The sequence below is a fragment of the Opisthorchis viverrini genome, assembly GCF_000715545.1.
Source record: "Opisthorchis viverrini unplaced genomic scaffold opera_v5_86, whole genome shotgun sequence".
NCBI classification, from domain to species: domain Eukaryota; kingdom Metazoa; phylum Platyhelminthes; class Trematoda; order Opisthorchiida; family Opisthorchiidae; genus Opisthorchis; species Opisthorchis viverrini.
In genome coordinates this window covers 667981-688729 of record NW_008751742.1, presented here as the reverse complement: position 1 = coordinate 688729, position 20749 = coordinate 667981, and the positions used below count along the sequence as shown (strand labels likewise).

At 41.4% G+C, this 20749-nt stretch overlaps 2 protein-coding genes across 2 annotated transcripts in view; one reads left to right on the top strand and one right to left on the bottom strand.

Annotated features, from left to right (window-relative positions):
* Positions 1-255: 255 nt before the first annotated feature.
* The window catches only part of T265_04902 (hypothetical protein), a gene marked incomplete at both ends in the record, with an annotated part of 43533 nt that continues 23039 nt past the window's right edge, over positions 256-20749 (bottom strand). Inside the window, one exon of the mRNA XM_009169762.1 lies at positions 256-278. Within this exon, the coding sequence (XP_009168026.1) occupies positions 256-278 (23 nt within the window). The remainder of the gene's footprint in view (positions 279-20749) is intronic.
* On the top strand, positions 282-19440 carry T265_04901 (hypothetical protein; the record flags this gene model as incomplete). Its single annotated transcript, XM_009169761.1, has 10 exons — positions 282-326; positions 4669-4819; positions 4877-5010; positions 5047-5157; positions 5191-5263; positions 5318-5460; positions 10923-11032; positions 15529-15609; positions 16727-16905; positions 19199-19440. 10 exons carry the CDS (start codon positions 303-305, stop codon positions 19303-19305), a joined length of 1113 nt encoding a protein of 370 aa, XP_009168025.1.

The window sequence follows — 20749 nt, the reverse complement described above, 5'->3', positions numbered from 1 at the left end:
CCCCTCAGGTGCACGACAGCCGCAGACCGACAAGAACAAAACCGACCGGACGAGACCGACAGGACAGAAGCCTCCGCCCTGTGTATCAAACAGTCAATCTGCGAATTATCCTCCTTAACGGAAAGCTTTTGTTTTAATGTTTGAAACATGAATTTTGCTCTGGAGCCTTGATGATGACCTTGCATTTCTAGTTGGCGCGTAAAATGTATATCGCCATAGAAGATTTTTCATGGTTTGAAAATGATCAGGAAGTATCTATCGAAGTGCCGTTGAGAGGCCTGGCAAAAAAGGACAAAGAAGTAATGATCACGAGTCGTTTCATCAAGGTGAGCCGTCGAAATGTCCTAATTAGTGCGCTGACTGCCACATGATATGTTCCTCACTGAACACATGGATACTGGTGGCCAATATTGGTCACAGGTAGCTAAGCTTTTGCTGCATTATCACCACTGATTATCACCACTGTTACTTAAAAGCCCTCTGAGAGTCAGAAAAACAGGTCAGTTTAGCCTATTCAGCATTCAATAGACTGTTGTCTTATCCACTTAGTATTCGTTGAATGCACTGTTTTTAACACCCAGCAACGGTGGTCTTCTCCGACCTGAAAGTTTCCTCTGATTCTGTAGCGAGTCAGGCACTACAGCAGTCTATGGATCAAAGGTGTCTTCCATAATTTCGTGACCCTTTTTAAGGGTCACTCCAAATGGCTCAGAAAAATCTAACGGAAGTTCACGCCTAAGTTCACTACATCGGGTAGAAACAGCCAAGACTATCCTCTTTCATGCTGCTTTTCAACTTCATCGTCACTTCAAGTCTGTAACGTCTGCTGTGTCAAAACATTCACAAAGGATTTGCTCATAAATATCAATTGAGCAAACGATATGGCACTTCTATAATCTGATGCTATTTTAGTTCGGACGACAAATATTCTATAATCGAAATAATTCTGCCCCACGGTTTGGCAGGCGCTCCAAAATCACTATTTGTAATGTGCTACTACAAGACTGCGTGGACCCAACCCTCAATGTCATGCTTACTCATAGGATGAGTGAGGCAGCAGACAAATTTCTCTACCTGAAAAGCTGCGTTAATCACGGTGATATAGCCAAAGACGGTATTTCAATCAGAATTTATAAGGTAAGCATAGCTTTGGTAAACTTGAATCATCCGTACTTTAGGCGTGACACGGTTGTACGGCAGTGAGGCCCGGTTGTTGAACACTGATGATGAGGATGATGATGATGACGATGATGATGATTAGGCGTGACATCAGCTTTTCCGGCAAAGATCGAGTTTACAGTGCTTTGGTGCATTCCATACCATTATAAGGCTAAGAAAGCTGGTCAGTTTGCGCCAAGGACGTCAACATCTATAAATATGTGACCATGGATGTCTGTGGAGCATTACCTGAGTCTGGTGGGAACAGCAGATCAATAATGCTGAAATACGTTAAATGGTTTTGGGAAGAAGCAACTGACCCACGGTAGATGAACTAATCGCATTTCAGAGGTTGCACTAGCTTTGTAAATTGCTCCGTATACCAGTTGACCTACTTCCTTTAATAGCCCTGGTTGCACAATCATGCAAAGGGTGAAACCGAACTAGCGGATGTCAAACAATGACTTGTCAGCGAAGTATAAAAGCCATCATTAGGAAACTCAGCTGAGGTGCTGATCATTGTTGCTTCCCTGGATAGAGAAACCAAGACGGGATACATTAACGAATAGAAATGGAGCGAGATGACTCAGTGGTTAGAGAGCAAATTTTCTGTTTCGAACCGGACCTCCACCTCTCTACTTCCCCTATCTAGGCTTGGGTAACGAGGCAGTATCTCAGACCTTGTTATTCCTCCGGGCGGCATGGCAGTTAGACACCAAAAGGATGCTACAATTGAACAATTTTTGTCAAGGATTAAAACAATGTCGGGCAGTTATACCTTCAATTTCGCTTGTACATCTAAGCTATTGCCTCCAGTAAATGGCCCTCATCCCGGTATCTCCATCGAAAAGTCCGCTCCAACTCCTTTATTTGCGTACTACTTTATTAATGTATTAATGTATTACTGTATTGAAATATAGCCTTTAATGCGTATAAAAGCATCTTATCTTTCCATATCATTGGCGATCACAACTGCAGTAGCTATAATTTTTTACAAGCACACGTTTTTACATTTGATTATGATAACAATGAAGCGTTAAAACCAAATTTTATGTAGACCCGTGTGGACATGAAACCTCTTCACTAACTTATATATTGATTTATTGAACGTACGGACTCTCAATAGCCCAGAGAAGCTATTTGTTCTTTAGTATTACAAGTCAGCTAATGTCTCTTGGACGGTATTGAAACTATAAAGTCCAAAATGCACCCTTTTGTTTTAAATAACGCATCTTGGCTTGCTTAGTGGTTCCTGCATTTCAACATAACAAACAGGCTGCATCCTTTCTTGACATCACTACTTGTGACAAACGTTTTGCAGTGTGCACAGGATATACATAGATACGCAAGTTTCATCAGCAGGTGTACACACCCACATAAGGTCTACCATGTTAACAAACCGAAGTGAAAGGAGTGCACTCCTGGGCGTGATGCTGACCGGAAAAAAAAGTATTGTCGAAAATTCTGTTCTTAAATCTGATGTGGTCAGGGTAATTACTTCACATTTAAGCTTTGCATTTATTAGACAGAAACATTTTTGTGTGGATTTCGTCTTGTAAGTGTAGCCAATCTGTGCTGAGAAGCCGAGGAGCACTGTGCAGCTGTTTCATCCTTGTTGAGAATCATCAGCCGTGTGCATTTCACAAAACTCCTAAGAGTCTTGAACCCGCGACCTCCCGGCTAATAGTTTGAACTCAACCGTTTGGCCACTCGTGGCCACGAAATACTCACAAAGGTCCCAAATCTCCTCACACTACCAACAAGACTGAAACACTTTCTAGACAGGGCCTGTTCTCAATAGAGTTTATCACATTATCATCTTAGACAATATAAGGCTGAGGGTTTATCCACTCAATGTTATGTAAGTTGTGGATGTCACTCATTCAAATTCACTGTCAAGTACTGCAAGAAACTGAGGCAGTGCCGTGCTTGTTAAAGTAACTGCATCCTATCTGCACACAAAATTGGTTTTGACACAAAACTCAACTGAATACAACCTAATATCTTTTTCTTGATGATTCGGCATCTCTTTCTCATTCCAAGAGAATTACTACGTCATCCTTGATCGCCAGTCATTTGAAGACGGCTATATATGGGACCGGCGTTCAATGCTAGTATTGATTATATTCAGTAGCGTTAAGGGACGATGGACTTTTCCGTCTTATCGAAGAAAATACTCTACTTTTTCTAGGCGAATCCAGTGTGACCTGCTGCTTTACTCTGAGCTACAGGCACTCCTTCTGCGGAAAAGTGAAGCGCTCAGACACTTATAGAAAGCAACACTCGAAAAACTCCAAACTTTGAAACCAAACAGCAGAGGTGCGATGCAGACTGATATCATTTTTACGCTGACCATGTTATATGGTTACTGATTTTGTGATGGTTTCTTTGTTACAGCACAGAAGTAATACTGCCGAGGTAGTAGCAGTACTTTTTTAAGCAGCCCGTGACTTGTACAAAACTGACTAGCTGAATCATAGCCACCCAGAAATCAGAATCATCTGGAAGCACTGCGCCTATGGTGCATGGTCTGTAGCTGATGAACTGAAGTGACCGACCGATTGAATCAGAGCTCTTTGTCTAATTTCGTCATTTCCTAGATTAAGTGCATGTTACTTCACATTACGCTCTCATCACATTGTTCGTTCAGCTGACCAGTAAAACCTAAAATACTTTTTACTTGAGCATCTTTGAACTGAGTCTTCTAACCACTTTTGACCAATAAATACTCTCATTTAATCGGATGTGCTAAACCTTTTACCTCTTCATCTAGCGTTTACACTTAACGTTACAGAAGTACACGGCAAAATGTAGTCGGAATGTGTCCTGCTTTTAGCGGTCCCCCGGTTGTTTCATAATGTTCCAATAATACACACGCATTGTTAAACAGACAAACTAATTAGACTGTCTTATAACTCATCTGCCTGTTGATTAGTACGTGTCACCTAACATGAGGGGCCCAACTCCAATTTCTCACTTCCGTGTAAACGAAAAAGATCCTGAACTTTTTCTTTCCTTCACTAGAAAGCGTTTAAATAAAAATGGTTTTTTTTGCAATCAAGCGTCGTTCTTTGAACACTAATGATATTCCGTCAATGACGGTGACGATGATGATGACAGTGTCAAAAATGGTAAATAATCTATCTGACTAACTTCTGAAAATGTAGGTACGTAAACACGCAGATGAGCAAGTGGGATTCAAACATAAGGTTAGTACCAGGTATCTTTTTTGGTTTATTTTTTCTTCAATTCACGACAGTGCTACAATCAATGTTGGTTCGCGATGTACTGGTCCCGCCCATTGAGATTTATATTACTGATGTCCTCATAGGCACAGATGGTTAAGTAGAGCAGTTCTGACCAATACGTGCTTTTGGCTTCTTACTGGCTTTCAAAAAGCATTATCAGTCTATCAATGTTTTATGTCAGTCACCAGCGCTAAAACGCCTCATGGACAATGCCAGTTTACATTCCTTTTCATTCATGTGGAGTCTTTTTTCTCCGTAATAGATGGTGATCAAGCCTTATATGTTTGAATGCATACTTCTGAATCCCATACTGGTTGATGAATCCCGTGTGGAACTATCGGGAAGTCAGGCACGGTTTGTACTCAAGAAAGCTGAGGCTCAAATTTGGGGGCGTCTCTTATCTGAAGAAATGAGTATGCAAATCGTGCAACTTCTTTCAGATTCTGATTAGCCAAACTTTATAATAACAGAGGACAAACACAAATTAATTCAACTAAGAAATGAGGCGATCATTGAACACCAAGAGCGGGAGAAGGCAAAACAGGAGGCTAAATTGCAAGAAATCAGAAAGGGAGAAAAGGATTCATTGAACAAAGTGATGAAAGTAAGTTAAAAGCTAGATTTACGTTTAAAAGGTTAGCTCGAAGCGGACGAGAGGGAACGGATTGAATCCGAAAAAAAATTTGCCGGTGAGAAAGCGGTAGAGGAACTCGTTAAAATACATCAACAAGAACAAGAGGAAAAGGCTCAAGTATGTGACTCATTTTTAGTTCATATTTTTCAGTTGGATCAAAAAATCATAGAGGCCCGGCAGCTTGCAAATGAAATAACGGAGCAACGTATAATGATAACTAAAAGTAATTGGTTTTTCAATTAACTATAAACATTTTGAACATGGTTAGTGTTTTCAGGTCCCGAGGAGAGGATTGCACTTTCATTGAACGAAAAGCCGATTGAACTTCCAGTACGAACATCCACCAACATAACGGTGAATTTTACGCCGCGCATTTTCCCCACTCCTGAACGCGAATCAGTAAAACAAGAAGAAGAAGAGGTGAGTGTGAAAGTATTCACTTTGTTTTGAATATGTTGTAGTTACTCAAGCACACAATACTTTCTACCTACACATTACTATATTTATGAAACTTCCTCTAAACATCCCCATGCAGCGTCAACAGCTGGATTACCACTGTCGCGTTCTTACCATAGGAAACACTGGTTTTACCAAATTCAACACTCACCGCAAGTAGTTCTTGGATCGTAGAATAAGAAGAGAAGTGCTGAAAGTTTTCGATGACGACAGCGTCGACACAAGTCACAGTTGACGAATCAGTGTAAGCTGGCCACCATTCATAGTGTATTTCAATTAATTGAGGACGAATATGATTATGCCTCCAACGACAGTGAGACACAGGTGTTTGACAATAATTTGACGGAAAGAGTATTAACTTTCGATAAAACGAAGTAAGATATATCCAGGTTGATCACCAGGACTTTAGACTTTTTGATTCAAAATATTCAGTGGTGCTGGCTGCTTAGTGAATGTTTAGTCCGTGGATGTAGTGTGATCCATGTAGCAGCTGTTTTAGCAATGTTCTAGAATGTTTTAGCATTTGGAAGAAGGAAAATGTGTGCCTAGGCATAGGGCTTTGGGAATAAATTTAGACACTAACAACCAAAAAAACTTAAAACGTATGCATCCAAACAAAGCTTAGTGTATTCTGCAGCAATGTATGTTAGAAACATGAAGTGAGATTGGTTTTCGCCCCTAAAATCTAGTGTTGTTGTGACAATTAACTGCATCTAATCGAATTGAAGTGTTCGTCCTACAGAAATGGCGTAATCAGGGGTGGGTGAATTTTTTTTATTGTGAAAACCCTTTCTTCAGTGGAAGTGAGTATTGTTAAAAGAATTCGTCCATTATAGTACCAATTTAGTTCGTGCCTATTCGTGCCTGGTGTTCATAGAAAATTCGCAAGCCTAATTTGTGACTGCTTACTAATCGCTCCTACTTGTGGACAGCGCTTTCCTCGATTAAGGTTTCTTCTTTCGGATATTTAATGACATCGCAATATTTATGTGGGTGCTCTCAGCTACATCTGAGCTGGCCCTTCATTGTTTGTAAGTTAGCTCTGTCAGATTAGCTGCTGCAAGGGTGGGCATACTGCCTTGGAAGTGGCTCAGCAGTGTTTCGGCGACACATCTTTTTAGGCTGCTTGGTAGAGTTAACCAAGAGAGCGGAAGTGAATCTACTGCCAGATGAGTTATCATGCCAAAAGGTAAGACCGGTGACCGATAGCTTTTCCACCCTCCTGTGTTTTACTCAAACTCACTCACGTGTCAGCACGTCAACTGCTTACCTTTTGCCAAAAATATGACGGTCTTTCAAGTGCAGCTTGGAAGCTTACCGCTCTTCAGGGATATTTCTGTGCATATTATGCAGCTGGTAATGTAAACACAATAACATGGGTAGGTGTGGATGTGTAGCGAAGACCTGAACTGAAGGACCTTGTTCACCAAATATATCCTCAATGTTGTCAGTTTTAAATGCTTTCAATTAAGTTACAGTGCTCTAATATCTCCTAAATCTCAAAATGAATGCTGCCTATTGGAAACAGTGACACGCATCTGTCAGTTTATCTGCAGCTTTATAAAATTTCCGCAAGATTCCATCGCTTTTCTCCTCATTCATATTCTGCTCTTTAAAATGCTATTCCATCGCATTCGCCTCCAAGGTGTTAACCAGATCTAACCTGATGTTTAGTTACTGGGACTACAATTACATGTCCGCGTAATGGGCGTTTCCATGATGAAAATATAATAATGAAGAGGGAGATATCTAGTCTCTAAAAGGCTTTTTCAGCAGCAAATGTTACGATAACCACAACCAATGCTGACCGCATTCGTGCTTGGTTTGATTTCATGGTGCACGCCACTTATCACGATGGAGAATGCCTAGCTTGTGAGTGGTGAGTAAACTGAGTAAACCAATGACACTAGATTGCAAAATCACTGGTATGGAAGCAGATAATGATGCAATACGTGCACAGGACAATAGGATCATTTCAAAAGCCCCTCAGAAATTCGGTTTACGAAACTAGGTAACTGAAATTTCAGCTTCTACACTTCATCTGAAAAATCAGCGGTATCAGCTAAGAAGGAAACTCCTTGTGAACCCAAACTATTGTTGTGGAAGACTTTTTCGAATACGGGAGCAGATGAAGACCTACGGGAACCAAAGTGTCTTATTTGCGTGGATACCTATACTTGGATGGTCATAACTCGTTATGAAAAGCTTCCAAAATTTCAGTTAAGCCATTTATTTCGAAGGCAAACCGCTTCAGACAGCGACACTGGTGGCTGTCCAATGTTTAGAATAGCAATGTTTATCAACAACAACAGTAAATGGTTGAGGTTTCGATAAACTGTGCTCCATTTCTAGGGTTTCCATACAGATGGTTTCGTCAATGAAGGTTAATTGATGAAAGCCTTCATCTTGCTACTTATGTGACAATAATCCCCACATGTTTCAAATGATATCATTACTATGAAATAACATGCAAGGCTTTCTTTAAATATATATGAAAAAAAACATAAGTGCTTCGTAAAACAGGTGGAAATCCGACAACACAAATGATGCAGCAACGTAAAGCAGTGACATAAAAAACGGTGCATCCATCACAAAAGTAAACTTATAAACAAATCAGATTGAGGAGAACCAATAGTTAGAAAACGACATATAATACAGGTCTCGCTTTCATGATGGATTCCTGGTAACTTCTTAATTACTCCATTTTATGGCAAACTTCCCCTGGAAAACGGTGAGTTGATTACAGGAACAACCCCGGGCGCTTTTGTCGTCGAAGCGCACTTGGCAGCAGGGTCCGAACACAAGCCATCCGGGCTCTGTCCCACTTTTGACCCCATAGGCCCTCTGCAAACCAAAGAGCTAAACTGTAGACAACAAGATGTTCAACGGTCTCCCGATGTGACAGCGCCGCTCCGAGCAAGGCAGTAGTGACACACAGGCTTTTAGAGTTTTTAGTTCCGTTTGCTTAAGAAGTGTCCCAGTCACTGTAGTTTGGATCACTGGATCATTTTCGAAAGGCGTAGAAAGTTATCATGTTGTGTTATGTAGAATGTTATTCTTAAACGCCAGCTGTCAAATAGTTCCAGTCTTCAAAGGGTGATCCCTTATATATTCATATAGTTGTATTGTCTAGTGTGATGTGCTTCAGGTTCCAGTTTGTCATATTCTTGTTTTATTTTGCATTTATTTTTGGAGCTTTTTCCTTCCATTGCGGTTCTGCTTATAAAAATATTCACCAATAAAAACCCATAGGTAGGCCACTTGAATGCACATGAAAGGTGGCTTTCCATTTCTGCGGGACCTTAGTGTATATTGAGTCCTTTCCTCTGGTTGACTAATCAGCTGGCTCTCAGTTACACCAGAAAATTATGAGTCTGAACTCTATCATGGTGTGTCCCCTGTCCTCATTAATGGATCTTTCCAACTCAGACTATGTGGACTTTTCCGTCATACCCTTAACTGTGCTGTAACACCTAAATCAGATGATCAACCGATATATCGGAAAAAAATCAGCCACACATCGTCGAATTTCATATCCTTATTTCTCTATCTGGTGTGCAAGTGTTCAAAAGGTTGCTAAAACCTAGTGCTGACAGTTGAGTGCGCTAGCTGTGTATCTGTCACAGATACTATGCCGACAGCCTCACAGTGTATGGATGCCTCAGAGTATGGTTGCTCACGGAGAGCAGTCTGGCAACATGAGTCCATGGAAAAAATTGTTCCCGACTAGAGACTTTTGATTATGGCACTCAATCTCCATCGGTTCACATCAGCCTCACTTAGTCACTTAGTCAAAGCAGGGATATTTAGGTCACGCGAATTTATTCGAGCTTCTGGAATGTTCACTATCGCAGACTAGTTCCCATTAGCAATTTGCCTTCGTTGGAAATGGGAACTAAGACTGGGGAGGATGACGTCATTTATTAAAATGCCGAGCACCTTCACAGCATAGAGCTGAAGCGATGGCAGTTCGTATAAGCAGAAGGCGATACAAAGATGTAACAGAAGGACTTGTACAACAAGCCGATAGATGTGTAAAAAGTCAAAACAACTTTAGAAAAACAGATTGGTATATACGTTTTTGTTTGTTTCAGAGGCGCATAATACATAGTCTGTCATAAACTAGTACCTTTGGCTAGAGGATAAATGAGCAGAATTTTTACGCCTGGTAACAACCGGCACCATATCCTCTGGGTGCCCTGATAGGTCAAGAGCTCATCTGGGCAATTCCAGCTATGTGGCGAAGCATGGTTGGTGAAAAGACCGGCTAATTGTGATAAACAAAATTCATGAATTTCTCAGTCGTCTTTTCATTCATTTCTATCACAGGGTTTATTTGAAGCCTGATAGTAAATCCATACGATTGTTCTGGCTATTCTCAGATGCCTTGGAAGATACTGAATTAGATTTCCTACTAACAGCATTAGAAACTTCCGACGGATGCGTTTATTTACGCGAAGTTTCCGGATCACTTTTTACCCGGCTTGCTTTTGACAGTTTGAATACGCTTGCTGATGCTTCGTTCAGTTAACCACTAAATCGACACTACTTGACCAGCAGCATCCCAAGTCACTATCTTATTCATTTTCTATTCATTTTCCAACAAGTGCTACATTATACGTTGAATACCAAAAAGTAGAGGGGATTGCGTAATGTATCGTAAGTGATAGTCCCACATCCCTTTGTGTTCAGAATTATTCCATAGGATGAAATCGTGTATCTACCTCGACCTGCAATACGCTATTCATTATTTTTTATAGTGATGCTGCCCTTAGTACCTGAATACAGTCCTGCTCAGGCAGAACTGTCATCACGTTTATGAATGTAACACTCACAAGATGTTACCTGGGTTCAGCTTATTGACACTCCAGGCTAACAGGAGTGGAAAACTGTATGGTCAATCACCATGCTGCTGCAATCTGTCCAAAAGCTTGCCTCAGCACTGGGCATTTCGGAATTTTAGCCCTGAAACCGTGATAGATGTGACATTAAGTGACCACCATTGTACAAACCACGCTGCCATCTGTTAAAATTTGTCTGATGTAAATAGCCAGATGGGTATCTCCAATTTCGTACAACATCCATGAAGAAACAAGCCATGTACCTACCTTCTTCTTGAGGGTAATAATAAAGCGAGAACGTTTTATCCCGTTAATGTCACCAATATCTCATGGTAATCCAGGCGGTACCATCGGCAAACTCGAATCTTGCATTTGGACGGTCATTTTACCGGATGAATGCAAACGTGATGTTTACTGATGTCGCACTGGCTTCTATTCGCTAGTGCAGTGGGATCGCCAAATGTATACTTCGAACTGTCTGTAGTTTCCGCTGGAGTATCAAAATGCATTTTGTATATCAAAAGATGGTAAAACAGTGGCTTTCCGTTCATGAGATTAAGATGTTGCTTTTCTTCCGTACCGCAGTGGTTGAATAAACAGGCAGAGCACAGGAGAGCTATGCTGAAAAAAGTTGTTGGTGATCAAGAAATGTCAGACAAGGAGTTAGATCCACAGTGGCTACGGAATAAAGGAGAGTACGTTTCTCACATATTCGAATTTCATTGTCTATGGTGATGCATTTGAATTTTATACCAGTTCACCGACATCATACCATAACACAACCACGCCGGTTTCCCCAACAATCACTCTCTCAACATGCAATAAATTTCCTGTGGCGACTAGTTTTAACCAGAAAACCCTGTCTCCCTGAGGCATCTCTGTATAAGCGGGCATCTCCCAAAGGGCCCTGTAAGTGCCATACTTACTTTCCAAATAAAAGAAATCTGTTAATGTTTACGTATCACAATTACGTAAATGTCACAATATCGAAAAAAACACCGGGAAGCCAGCAGATTAAAGCAAGACGGCTGTTTGTGGAGGATAATAAGGTGAGTTCTGAAAATTGACACAACGAGCTAGACTAATTTTGTAGGCAAGCTATGGCCGCTTTGCTTTTGGTTGTAGATTCAGTTAGCATTGCGTAAACACGAAAGTTTGCTTGAGTTGACGAGTAAAAGCAAAGTGGAGCTTATTTAGACTTTAGAAAATGATTGAATTGGCTACTCTGACTCGTAAGTAATTTTACCGCCCCGCCATGTCAAATAGTACACAACATTAACTCGTAAACAAAATTTACACGGATGGTGCGAATTGCATTTCTCACTAAGCGCCTAAAATGTAGGCGTTCAGAAAGTGTGGAGGCATCTACGAGGTGTGTGAGACCTTGTCGCTTTGCTGCAGCTGAGAAGAGGAGTATTCCTGGTGTTCTTCTCGTAAGGTATGCATTCATAAAGGGTTCTCAGCACTCAGACTACCGATCGGTCGCATATGTGAACTTACTTGCAACTTTCATTCGGTTGATGAAATTTGCATTTCTTCCCTTATGTCCCATGTTCATCATCTCCGCCGTTGGTATCATCACCATTTCCAGCAACAACAACGTGAAAACACAGACACCAAGTTACCGCAAAACCCTGTCTGGTTATTTAGCTAAAACACTAAAATAACCAGAATAAAATGAAAAAGGCAAAAGGCTATGTATTTTGTATCAAACCAGGATAGTCTTCATCTTCAAACGTTCTACCAGACAATCTGCATAGAAACATGAACACCAGGGAACACCATCATCATATCTTGCAAAACTGCCGGCTAGTATAAGTTGATGGCATTCCTCAGTCCTTTAAAAAAGCAAGATAAAAATAAGTATAAAACAATATTAGTATAGCTTAGCCATAGCTCTAGACTTTCAGTGCTCTCCTGTTTTGAAGAGGTTGTGAGGTTACTGAGACTAGTCCTTTGTTTCAGCAACTATTTAACATGGTTCCGATTATCAATAAGAGTTATACCGGTGTGCACAGAAGCCTTACCAAAGCTGACAGAGCCTCCTTTGCCCTAAAAAATCAGTTGTGGCATCGTGCGACTCTGGAGCACTACATTTTTCATGGGTTTTATGGTTGTTATGAGATGCTTGGTCAGTTGGAATAGTGGGTATCCTGCGCAGTCTGCAGCTGGACATAGCTGAAATTCCCCTTTTGGTATCACGTAAAATCTATTTATATTGTACACCTTAGCTTCCAAACAAGACCAAAGAGAATGACTGCGCATCTATTTTATATCTTAAAGGAATTTTAGCACACGCCACCTGATTTTATTCAATATGGCTCGCAAGTTTTATAAACGTAAACCGTTGGTAAAACCTCAAGAGCTTTCCAGTCATAATTCGCCTGCTTCATTCCAGCCATGTTTCATTTGTGAGCTTTCTTAAGGTGGATGGTTTATCCATGTTTCAATGAGTTGGGTGTTCCTTTCTGCACATTTTTGGACACTTCAAGTCTCAATGTTGTGTTTTTGTAATCATTTCGGAAATGGGTCTACCTAGATGTGACTCACTGCTTCCTTTAGTTTCAAGTGTTTTCGACTGATGTTGAAATTTGAGCTTCTCTGTGGTATGGCTTTCCATACTTCATCGGATGGATAGTCAGAAGCCAAATTTAGTTGTTCCCCAGATTTTTGGGCGATTGCCTCCAGGGCCATATAATTGCAAAATCAATGCAACTTGCAACACGGAACTTAACGACTTTATGAAGTGGTTACCTTCCCTAATTTTAAGTTTGCATCCCCACTTACGGTGAGGAATCTGTGGGACCTGTTATCAAGAGCAGAACGAGACAGGATTGACAGTTAATACCTTTTTACATTAGGATATGCGACGACGATTAGATAAGATGAAAACACTGAGGCTATGCAGAGACTGAACAAGAAGGAAGTTAAGGTGCAAATTAAAGAAGAGACTAAGTAATCGGACAATGATGGATGGGACCTGAAACACTGAGAACTACTGTCATGTATACTATCACTTCGGCATCACCTAACACACTGAGTTTCTGAATCGCCAGCGTAAACGCAGCCCAGTGGTTATCTTGGCTAAAAATCTGAAAACTATCGCACTGGATGTTGAAATGAGCAGTCTCAAAGTGACAAAGTTAAAGGAGGGTATCAGCAATACGGCTTGACCCTACATCTTCGAACAGTCATCTCACAGAGACTTTATAACATTCAGACGGTTAATAATGTAGAAAAGTTTGTTCTGGTTACCTTAATGATGTTATGATTTGCCAAATCGTATTTTGCTTCGTCGAAAAAGTTACAGCCAAATAGCCTTGTGCATCTCTTTGTTCATAACAAATTCATCATGCCTGTCTTGGGAAACGACGTCAGGCAAGGGACTTAATGGACGATACTGATGATCAGAAGAATCGCGCCAAATGTTCACGTTTTGTCCACAGTCCAAGGTACACTTTTAATAGCGGTTAAAAGATTATGTTGACTTGTTCTTTGGAACAGAAGTCAATTCGATGACGATGAAACATATAAACTCCATATCTGAGATAACCACTTGCAGTGGCATGGAAGAAAGACAGGCCCTGTTCTCAGCAGCAAGACACATTGTTTTGAAGACAGAACAGTGTGGGGGATGAAGTCTGGGTAACTTTCGGTCGCAGGAAACAACCAAATAGATGACTTTAGTGCACGTTCCAACTTGCGTTTTACTTTAATGAAGCATCTGCTTCTACCTCTCGCCACCAAATACCCCACAGACGCTAAGATCTAATTGTCCTTTGAAATTCGAGGTATTGTTTAAAAAGAGTCCGTTAGGATGAATTTTATGGATCGTATCCGTCTGAATAGGAGCTAATTGAGTATATAATGAAGAATACCATATACCAGGTATTAGGTGAACTTTGGTTTAGAATTCCACCAACACCAAGTAAATTTGAAAGTGACAGCAAACCACAAAATATGGACAAACTGGCGTCCATATATGCGGTAAGCAGGATGGAAACCTGGGGAATGCGTCAACCCAATATGCCTAATGAAGGGCAAAATGAGTGGTGATTCAAATTTATAATATGGAAAAGTTGGAACTGTTGAATCGTTGTTTCCTTTTCATTCGGTCTGATTGCAATTGCCATGGAAATATCCTGAAATTCTTAATTAATTCTTTTGGAATGACGAGAGGTGACATCGTCGTCTTACTCTGTGCAACACTAAATCGAATAAATCGACCAGGGCTATCCCAAAAGAAACACCACCTAGGTTATGAATGATCAACAAAGACAGCCACAAAGCCCTACAAAAATTAAAAAAATACAGAGAGAAACCACAACAACGTCCTTTACAAACAGCGGAATTAACTGAAAGTTCAGATGCAAACCGTAGGTCACAAATACTTTGAGTTGCTGGAGCAATCGAAATCACTCGCATATTCATTGAGATGGATTTCAGAATGGGGTTAGATTTAAAACGGTTAGAAGTGGTGCTTCATGACATAAATCTTCCATGCAATAAGCCCCACTGCTCCCCATTCTTTTCACCCTTTAATGTGGCTTTCTACCCTCCTAGTTGTGTGACAGTTAAACACCGGTGTGTATCAATCTTGGTATCACTGGTCAATGACGGGGATGAATTTTATGAGTAATCCACGAGACCGATTCTTATGAGAAAGGACTGGCTCAGTCGAAAATATGACAAACAAGCTGACGGTCAAAACGCCATGGTGTGGTAAAAGTGCGTGTCTTGTTATGGTAAAATTTGCGCCTACATTTATTTGGGACCGACTTTTCTCCGCTGAAGTCCGATGTTTATGCCTGCCTGTCCCTGTTTTTTTATTCCAAAATCCAGTGATCCCAGTAGCTTCTCTTTAATAAATGACGGGCCGTGTATAGAGGCGTTTAGGGTCGCGGCTCTCTGAGGCATTCAGGCACTTCCCCAGATTATATCGTTTTCATCCTCGTTAGGTCGCACGAAGGACCATAGTGTAACGGTTAAATGTATTTTCATTTTTGAACTTGATATAAGATCACTTTGATGCAGGTGGACCAATAATGAGTCGCTATTGACATAGCATTTTGGTAAAGTTTTATTGCTGGTTAGTTTTCTATACGTATGCTAATGTAAAAGTTTGATATGGTAGTTTGCAGTACTTTGACACGTTAGTAATCACTTTTTTATTTGTCTTACACAAATTTAGCACACTGTTTCGAGCGGGAGACTTTGAGGCTGCCGTCGAGGCTTACAGCAGAGCTATTGAAATCAATCCGAAAATGCATTCGTATCCTTTTAGTTGAACTTGACTGCCACTCCTGAGTACAGGCGCACTTTAGAGTTGTCTTGAAAGTTTTTATCCCTACTGAGCAGGTACAAATTCTCTGCTTTTTTAACTTAAGAATTTATAACTTTGCCCCTACTATATTGGTGTAATGACACTACTCTCTGAGCTCGTGAAACCTAACACTATAAATCCATAGCTGCTATTTCAACGAACGTATTGTTAATATTTTCCTCAGAGCTCGAGAACGCTCAGTGGTCAAGATGTGGACTCACTGACTGGAAAGTCCGTGGTTCTAATCCAACCTCACCTTCTCGACCGCCCCCGTTTTTAGGCTCAAGCAACCTGGCGATAGGTCAACCGTGATGCTTCCCTTGGGTTGTCTAGCAATTAGGAATAAAAAACGAGATGAAGCTGAACCACCAGTTTACAATTGAGATGCTGGTAAAAATATCTCGGTACAGAACAAGCAATAGCAAATATAAGATTGTCAGTGGAGTTATTTTTTAGTGAATTACCTTCAAAGGAGCTACCTTATCCCATTTACACAGCCAACCACACACCATGTTCGGAGGCAGCATGTTATGCTCTCCGGATTCACCCTTTATCTCATAGATTGATTGCTCCCAGTGCGCGTCTCTCACACGACGTTCTCTGTTGGAGGACAAATATAAATCCGTTAAAGTAACTTTGACAGTAACATCAGCGTTTTCACTGATGTGACGTTGGATTATGATTTTTAAGGATATTGCTATGGCCTAATGGAAACACCAGAGGAGTGATCCGAACTTACAAATCTTTTGCAACGGTGCACAGGATGATCAAACTATTGTTAGTGGGGACGAAATTTGCACACCCCCTATCAAAACATCTCACTGGGTTGTGGATGTGAGCCAAGGGGGCCAATATTTCATATACTTAGGCGTGACTGATGACTACGTGGAGAGCAAAGACTAGAGGTATTGATGATTTTCTTGGGTTTCATGCTTCAGAACGTAGTCCCACTTTCTCACAAACAAAAAATTAACTATGCGCACATCACGAAAGAGTCACTCTCAATCTTAGTAATAAAAACGTAGACACAATCACAGATGCACACTCCTTAACTACACCGGTTAAGAGCATTTTCAAATCGTGCCGCTTGTCATTTGCAACTAAGAAACTTTTTCAAGGCTCTTGAAGATAGCTCAACGGCACTGGATTTATGCGTCCCAGCAGTGCCACAAAATCTACGCTCACGCGTTCGTGCACACGCTCGTCGTGCGGCAGCCTTTTGCAATCTGAAGATGTTCAAAGAAGGTAAGAGGTTTCAATAATTGCCTGGTTTCTACCCTTTACCTTTTGAACTAAACCGATATCCATGTAACCGCCATCTTCCCAAATTTGAAAACATTTAATCATCAAATTTCGTTTCATGGTAAAAATGGGATTTAGGACACATTACCACAGGACTACTGGGTTGATTTTGAAACCTCTAATGTCCCTGCAATTTGTCATAAATCAGTAAAGATGGACAAAGTGACTTGGATGACTGGACCCGGATAGAAATTTTGACGGATTTCTGAATTCAAATTGGTTAGGTGTGCAGCTGAAATTTTTTTGCACAAAAGTGTCCAGTCCAAAGCATCAAAAGGTCTTCTCTGCTACAATTATAACCGGGTTCATTTTCAGTGCCTGTTCTTTGATCTGTTCCTGAATTATCAAGGAGGGAGAACTATGACCAGTATGCAAGTGCAGCGTCCCCCTAGCCCGACCTAAAGCTGCCACCTTGACGTGGTGGTCGGGCTTGAGTGCTGCAGCGATCCAGCGGGCTACACTGGCTGGAACTTCGTTCCACAAGGTGCAACCATGCCAGGAAGGCCAAAGGGGAGCAGCCAGACCAAGAGCAGCGAGACCTCGCACTACCAGTAATCGTGCTACGAGGCGGTCTGGGGGTAAAGTCGTACTGTCCTCTGCGACAGGAGTGTGAAGGCAGTAAGGTGTTTCCCCCAGGCGACCAGCATGTCCATATTTATGGAAGCAGCGATGCTGCCTTCCCCTGAGGAAGGACGGGTTAGAAAAGGTCGGCCCCAAAAACCGCACACTCCGATCGCCCAACGGTTGACCGTGACCGCCGGCGCATTATCCAATACGGTCGAAATACTTGTAAAACCAAAGAGCCCGGTGATGCTCAAAAGGCACCTGCTGTGCGCAGCCGAATCAGGAATGAGACAGTAATGCCTTATTCCCTGCGACCTCGGGTTAGGCCAACCCCCTTCAGCCGAGCAGGTCAGACTGTTGAGTCGTCGGCTCCGGGCAGGGTCCCCAAAGCAACCCCTACATTCTCCCGCTGCCTCGTGAGTCAGACTTTTGAGTCAGAGGCTAGGGTCAGGGTCCCAAAACAAAACCCCACACTCTCCCACTGCCTCTTGGGTCAGATTTTTTAGCCAGAGGGTAGGGTCAGGGTCCCCGAACAAAACCCTACGTCATCCCACTGCCTTGTGGGTCAGACTTTTGAGTCAAAGGTTCAAGGTGGGGTACTTCAACCAAACCCCCTTCCTCGGCCTGGGCAACCGGGAAGTATCATTTGCCCGCGCAGTTCAGCGTCCACCGATGACAGCAAGTTAAACCTTAAATCAACATCATTTGGACTCTGTGCACCTCTTTGAATAAAGGTATGATCTTGTATGACTAGAAATGGTGCACAACGTTATTCTAGTCATTGACCAGTGCACGCATCTCATCACTGTGTGGATACTAACATTATCGGTTTTCCACAGATTATAGTTGCATTAACTGAACTAGCAATGTACTCCATTTTGTTGTTCCGCAAGTGTCCTGCGCTCAACAGATGGGGTAGAAAGGCTTTTATTTTACGATAATGTTTTTCCGACAGTTAAACGATGATTGTAGACCAGTTATGCGAAGTTTCACCTTCTATCCAGTGTGCGCACTACTGGGTCAAAGAATCAGATTCACCTTCAGTGTAGATCGGAACGGGTAATGAGTAGGCTACCTCTTAGGACTTAATAAGCGTGTTCGAGTATTTGTAAGAAGCTGGATAAATTAATTCGACGTCATAGGATGTCTTGCACCACCCAAGGGTGAAGCGAAAACTCAATAGTCTAATTGACTATGGTGTTTACAGACAGCGCTACACGTGTCGATGCTACGTAAATCGGTGACACATGCGTGGCGGTCCACTAAACGAAGAGGTGGGAAACCACAATTACGTATGTCACGCAATTGGGCGACTGCTTGCATGGATTCATGTCCACAATTTATGAGTAGCTGCTGTCCGTTAACGTCTGTCCTGCAAACAACCTTTTGGTGTTGACCCCTCGTTGCGGCTCGATCAACTTTACTTAGGTTGCATCACTCACGCTTGGAAAAGCTTCAATTTTCAGGGAGAATTTCAAATGGAATTAAGTGGAAGGAAAACACATCAAGTTTCCGTTCTTACAAAACAAATCGCTTGTCTTCATATCTTCCTGGACTATGAGCATACCGAAAAAGACGCAGTGGAACTTGTTTCTTTCAGAATTACATCTAACTACTCAAAGATAATTTTGAGCAAACCTGTCTAACATTCGTATATCTTTCATTTACTCAGGATTGATTGAATACAGAGCTGCGCACCAGCTTGATCCATCGGACTCGAGCATTGAGGCTGATATGCGAAATATCGAGAAGTACCTGAACCAACTTGCAGCCGCATAATTTCTGTCGCAATTTTGGCCGTCTTAATTTTATTACGTCGTTTTCCAATTTCGATAAAGACCTCAGGTCTTGAAGTCTGTGAATATATGTACATAGTGATAAATAAAAGCGAGAGGCATCTGTACCCAAATAAAGGCTGGTGTAAAACGTATTTCATTTTTGCTACGTTTAAGCCATGGCCAGTCCACTCAGGCAAGGATATTATATTAGAAGCGTATCGAAATCTCGGGGTGGCTACGGTGATTGGATACCAGTTGAAAGACTGTATTTATTATGGGCCATCACGCCCACCAAAATACGATTCGATCAAAATCATTTTGAAACATTTCGTTGCTGCCTCTATCCAAACTCCGCGCGGATGCGTCATAGCTCCTTTCCCCAGAAAGAAGGAAATTCATGACACAAGCGTTTTTCCACAAAAAACTTTTTCTCAGTTTATTTCTCACATTGTCCTTTCCGCTCCCTAATTTTTAACATGATTTATTCGGAATGTGTGGGCAAAACGTCTGAAAGTATGGTATTGAATTTTCATGAAATTCGCATAAAATCTTACTTTTATATTTCTGCAGTTTCTTAAGTCACCACTTACAAGTAAAAGCATTGGACGATAATGAAGAGTGAATTCTGCAGTAATACATGATGAAAATTACTATGTTCCCGCTGCTTAGTTAAAAGAGGCATCCACATCCCACAAAACGCCCATCATCAGATTCCACGCACCGTAGACTTCTTGTAGCTTGTGTAAGTTCAGTATGCGCTACTGTACTACATATCAGCAGCAGCTCACTTAATTGTATTAGCCATATCTTAACGTGAATGTATTGACTCAATAAAAGCGTTGAAATACTCCCATTTGCGAATTACACTGGTGTTATTGAGAAACTTGGCTGAATCTCTGGGTCATGATGTTCTTAAATTGAGCGTGTTGCACGAATGGTGCCTCGTGTAAAGTTGACAGGACCTTTGAGATATCGCTGTTTCACAGCACATCGTCTTCATCGACAACCCACTGGTTGTTTTTGTCTTGTTTAAAACTCATCAGGTAAGCTTAGTATCACGGAGCTAGAATATTTAATTTTTGACTTGAACAGCAATTTAGCTGAGAGTCTATGTTGAGTTTTCTGGAGTTGTTAGAAACGGAGAGCAGGCAAAGTCTGTTGTAGGCAACGGAATTTATATTCCGCCGTATAACGTGCAACACCTAGGTCGTCTGGGGTTTAGCTGAAAAAAAAACATTTATTGAAATTTTTCTTGTTTTGCGTTACGTGCAACACCTAGGTCGTCTGGGGTTTAGCTGAAAAAAAAACATTTATTGAAATATCTCCTGGTTTTGCGTTAAGCGACAGTGCAGTGCGCTACCGATTTCGTCTTATTTCAGCAACTTCAACATCCACATAAGCTATTGCGAATCCTCACAAATCTTTCGATGGTAGATTGTGGTGAT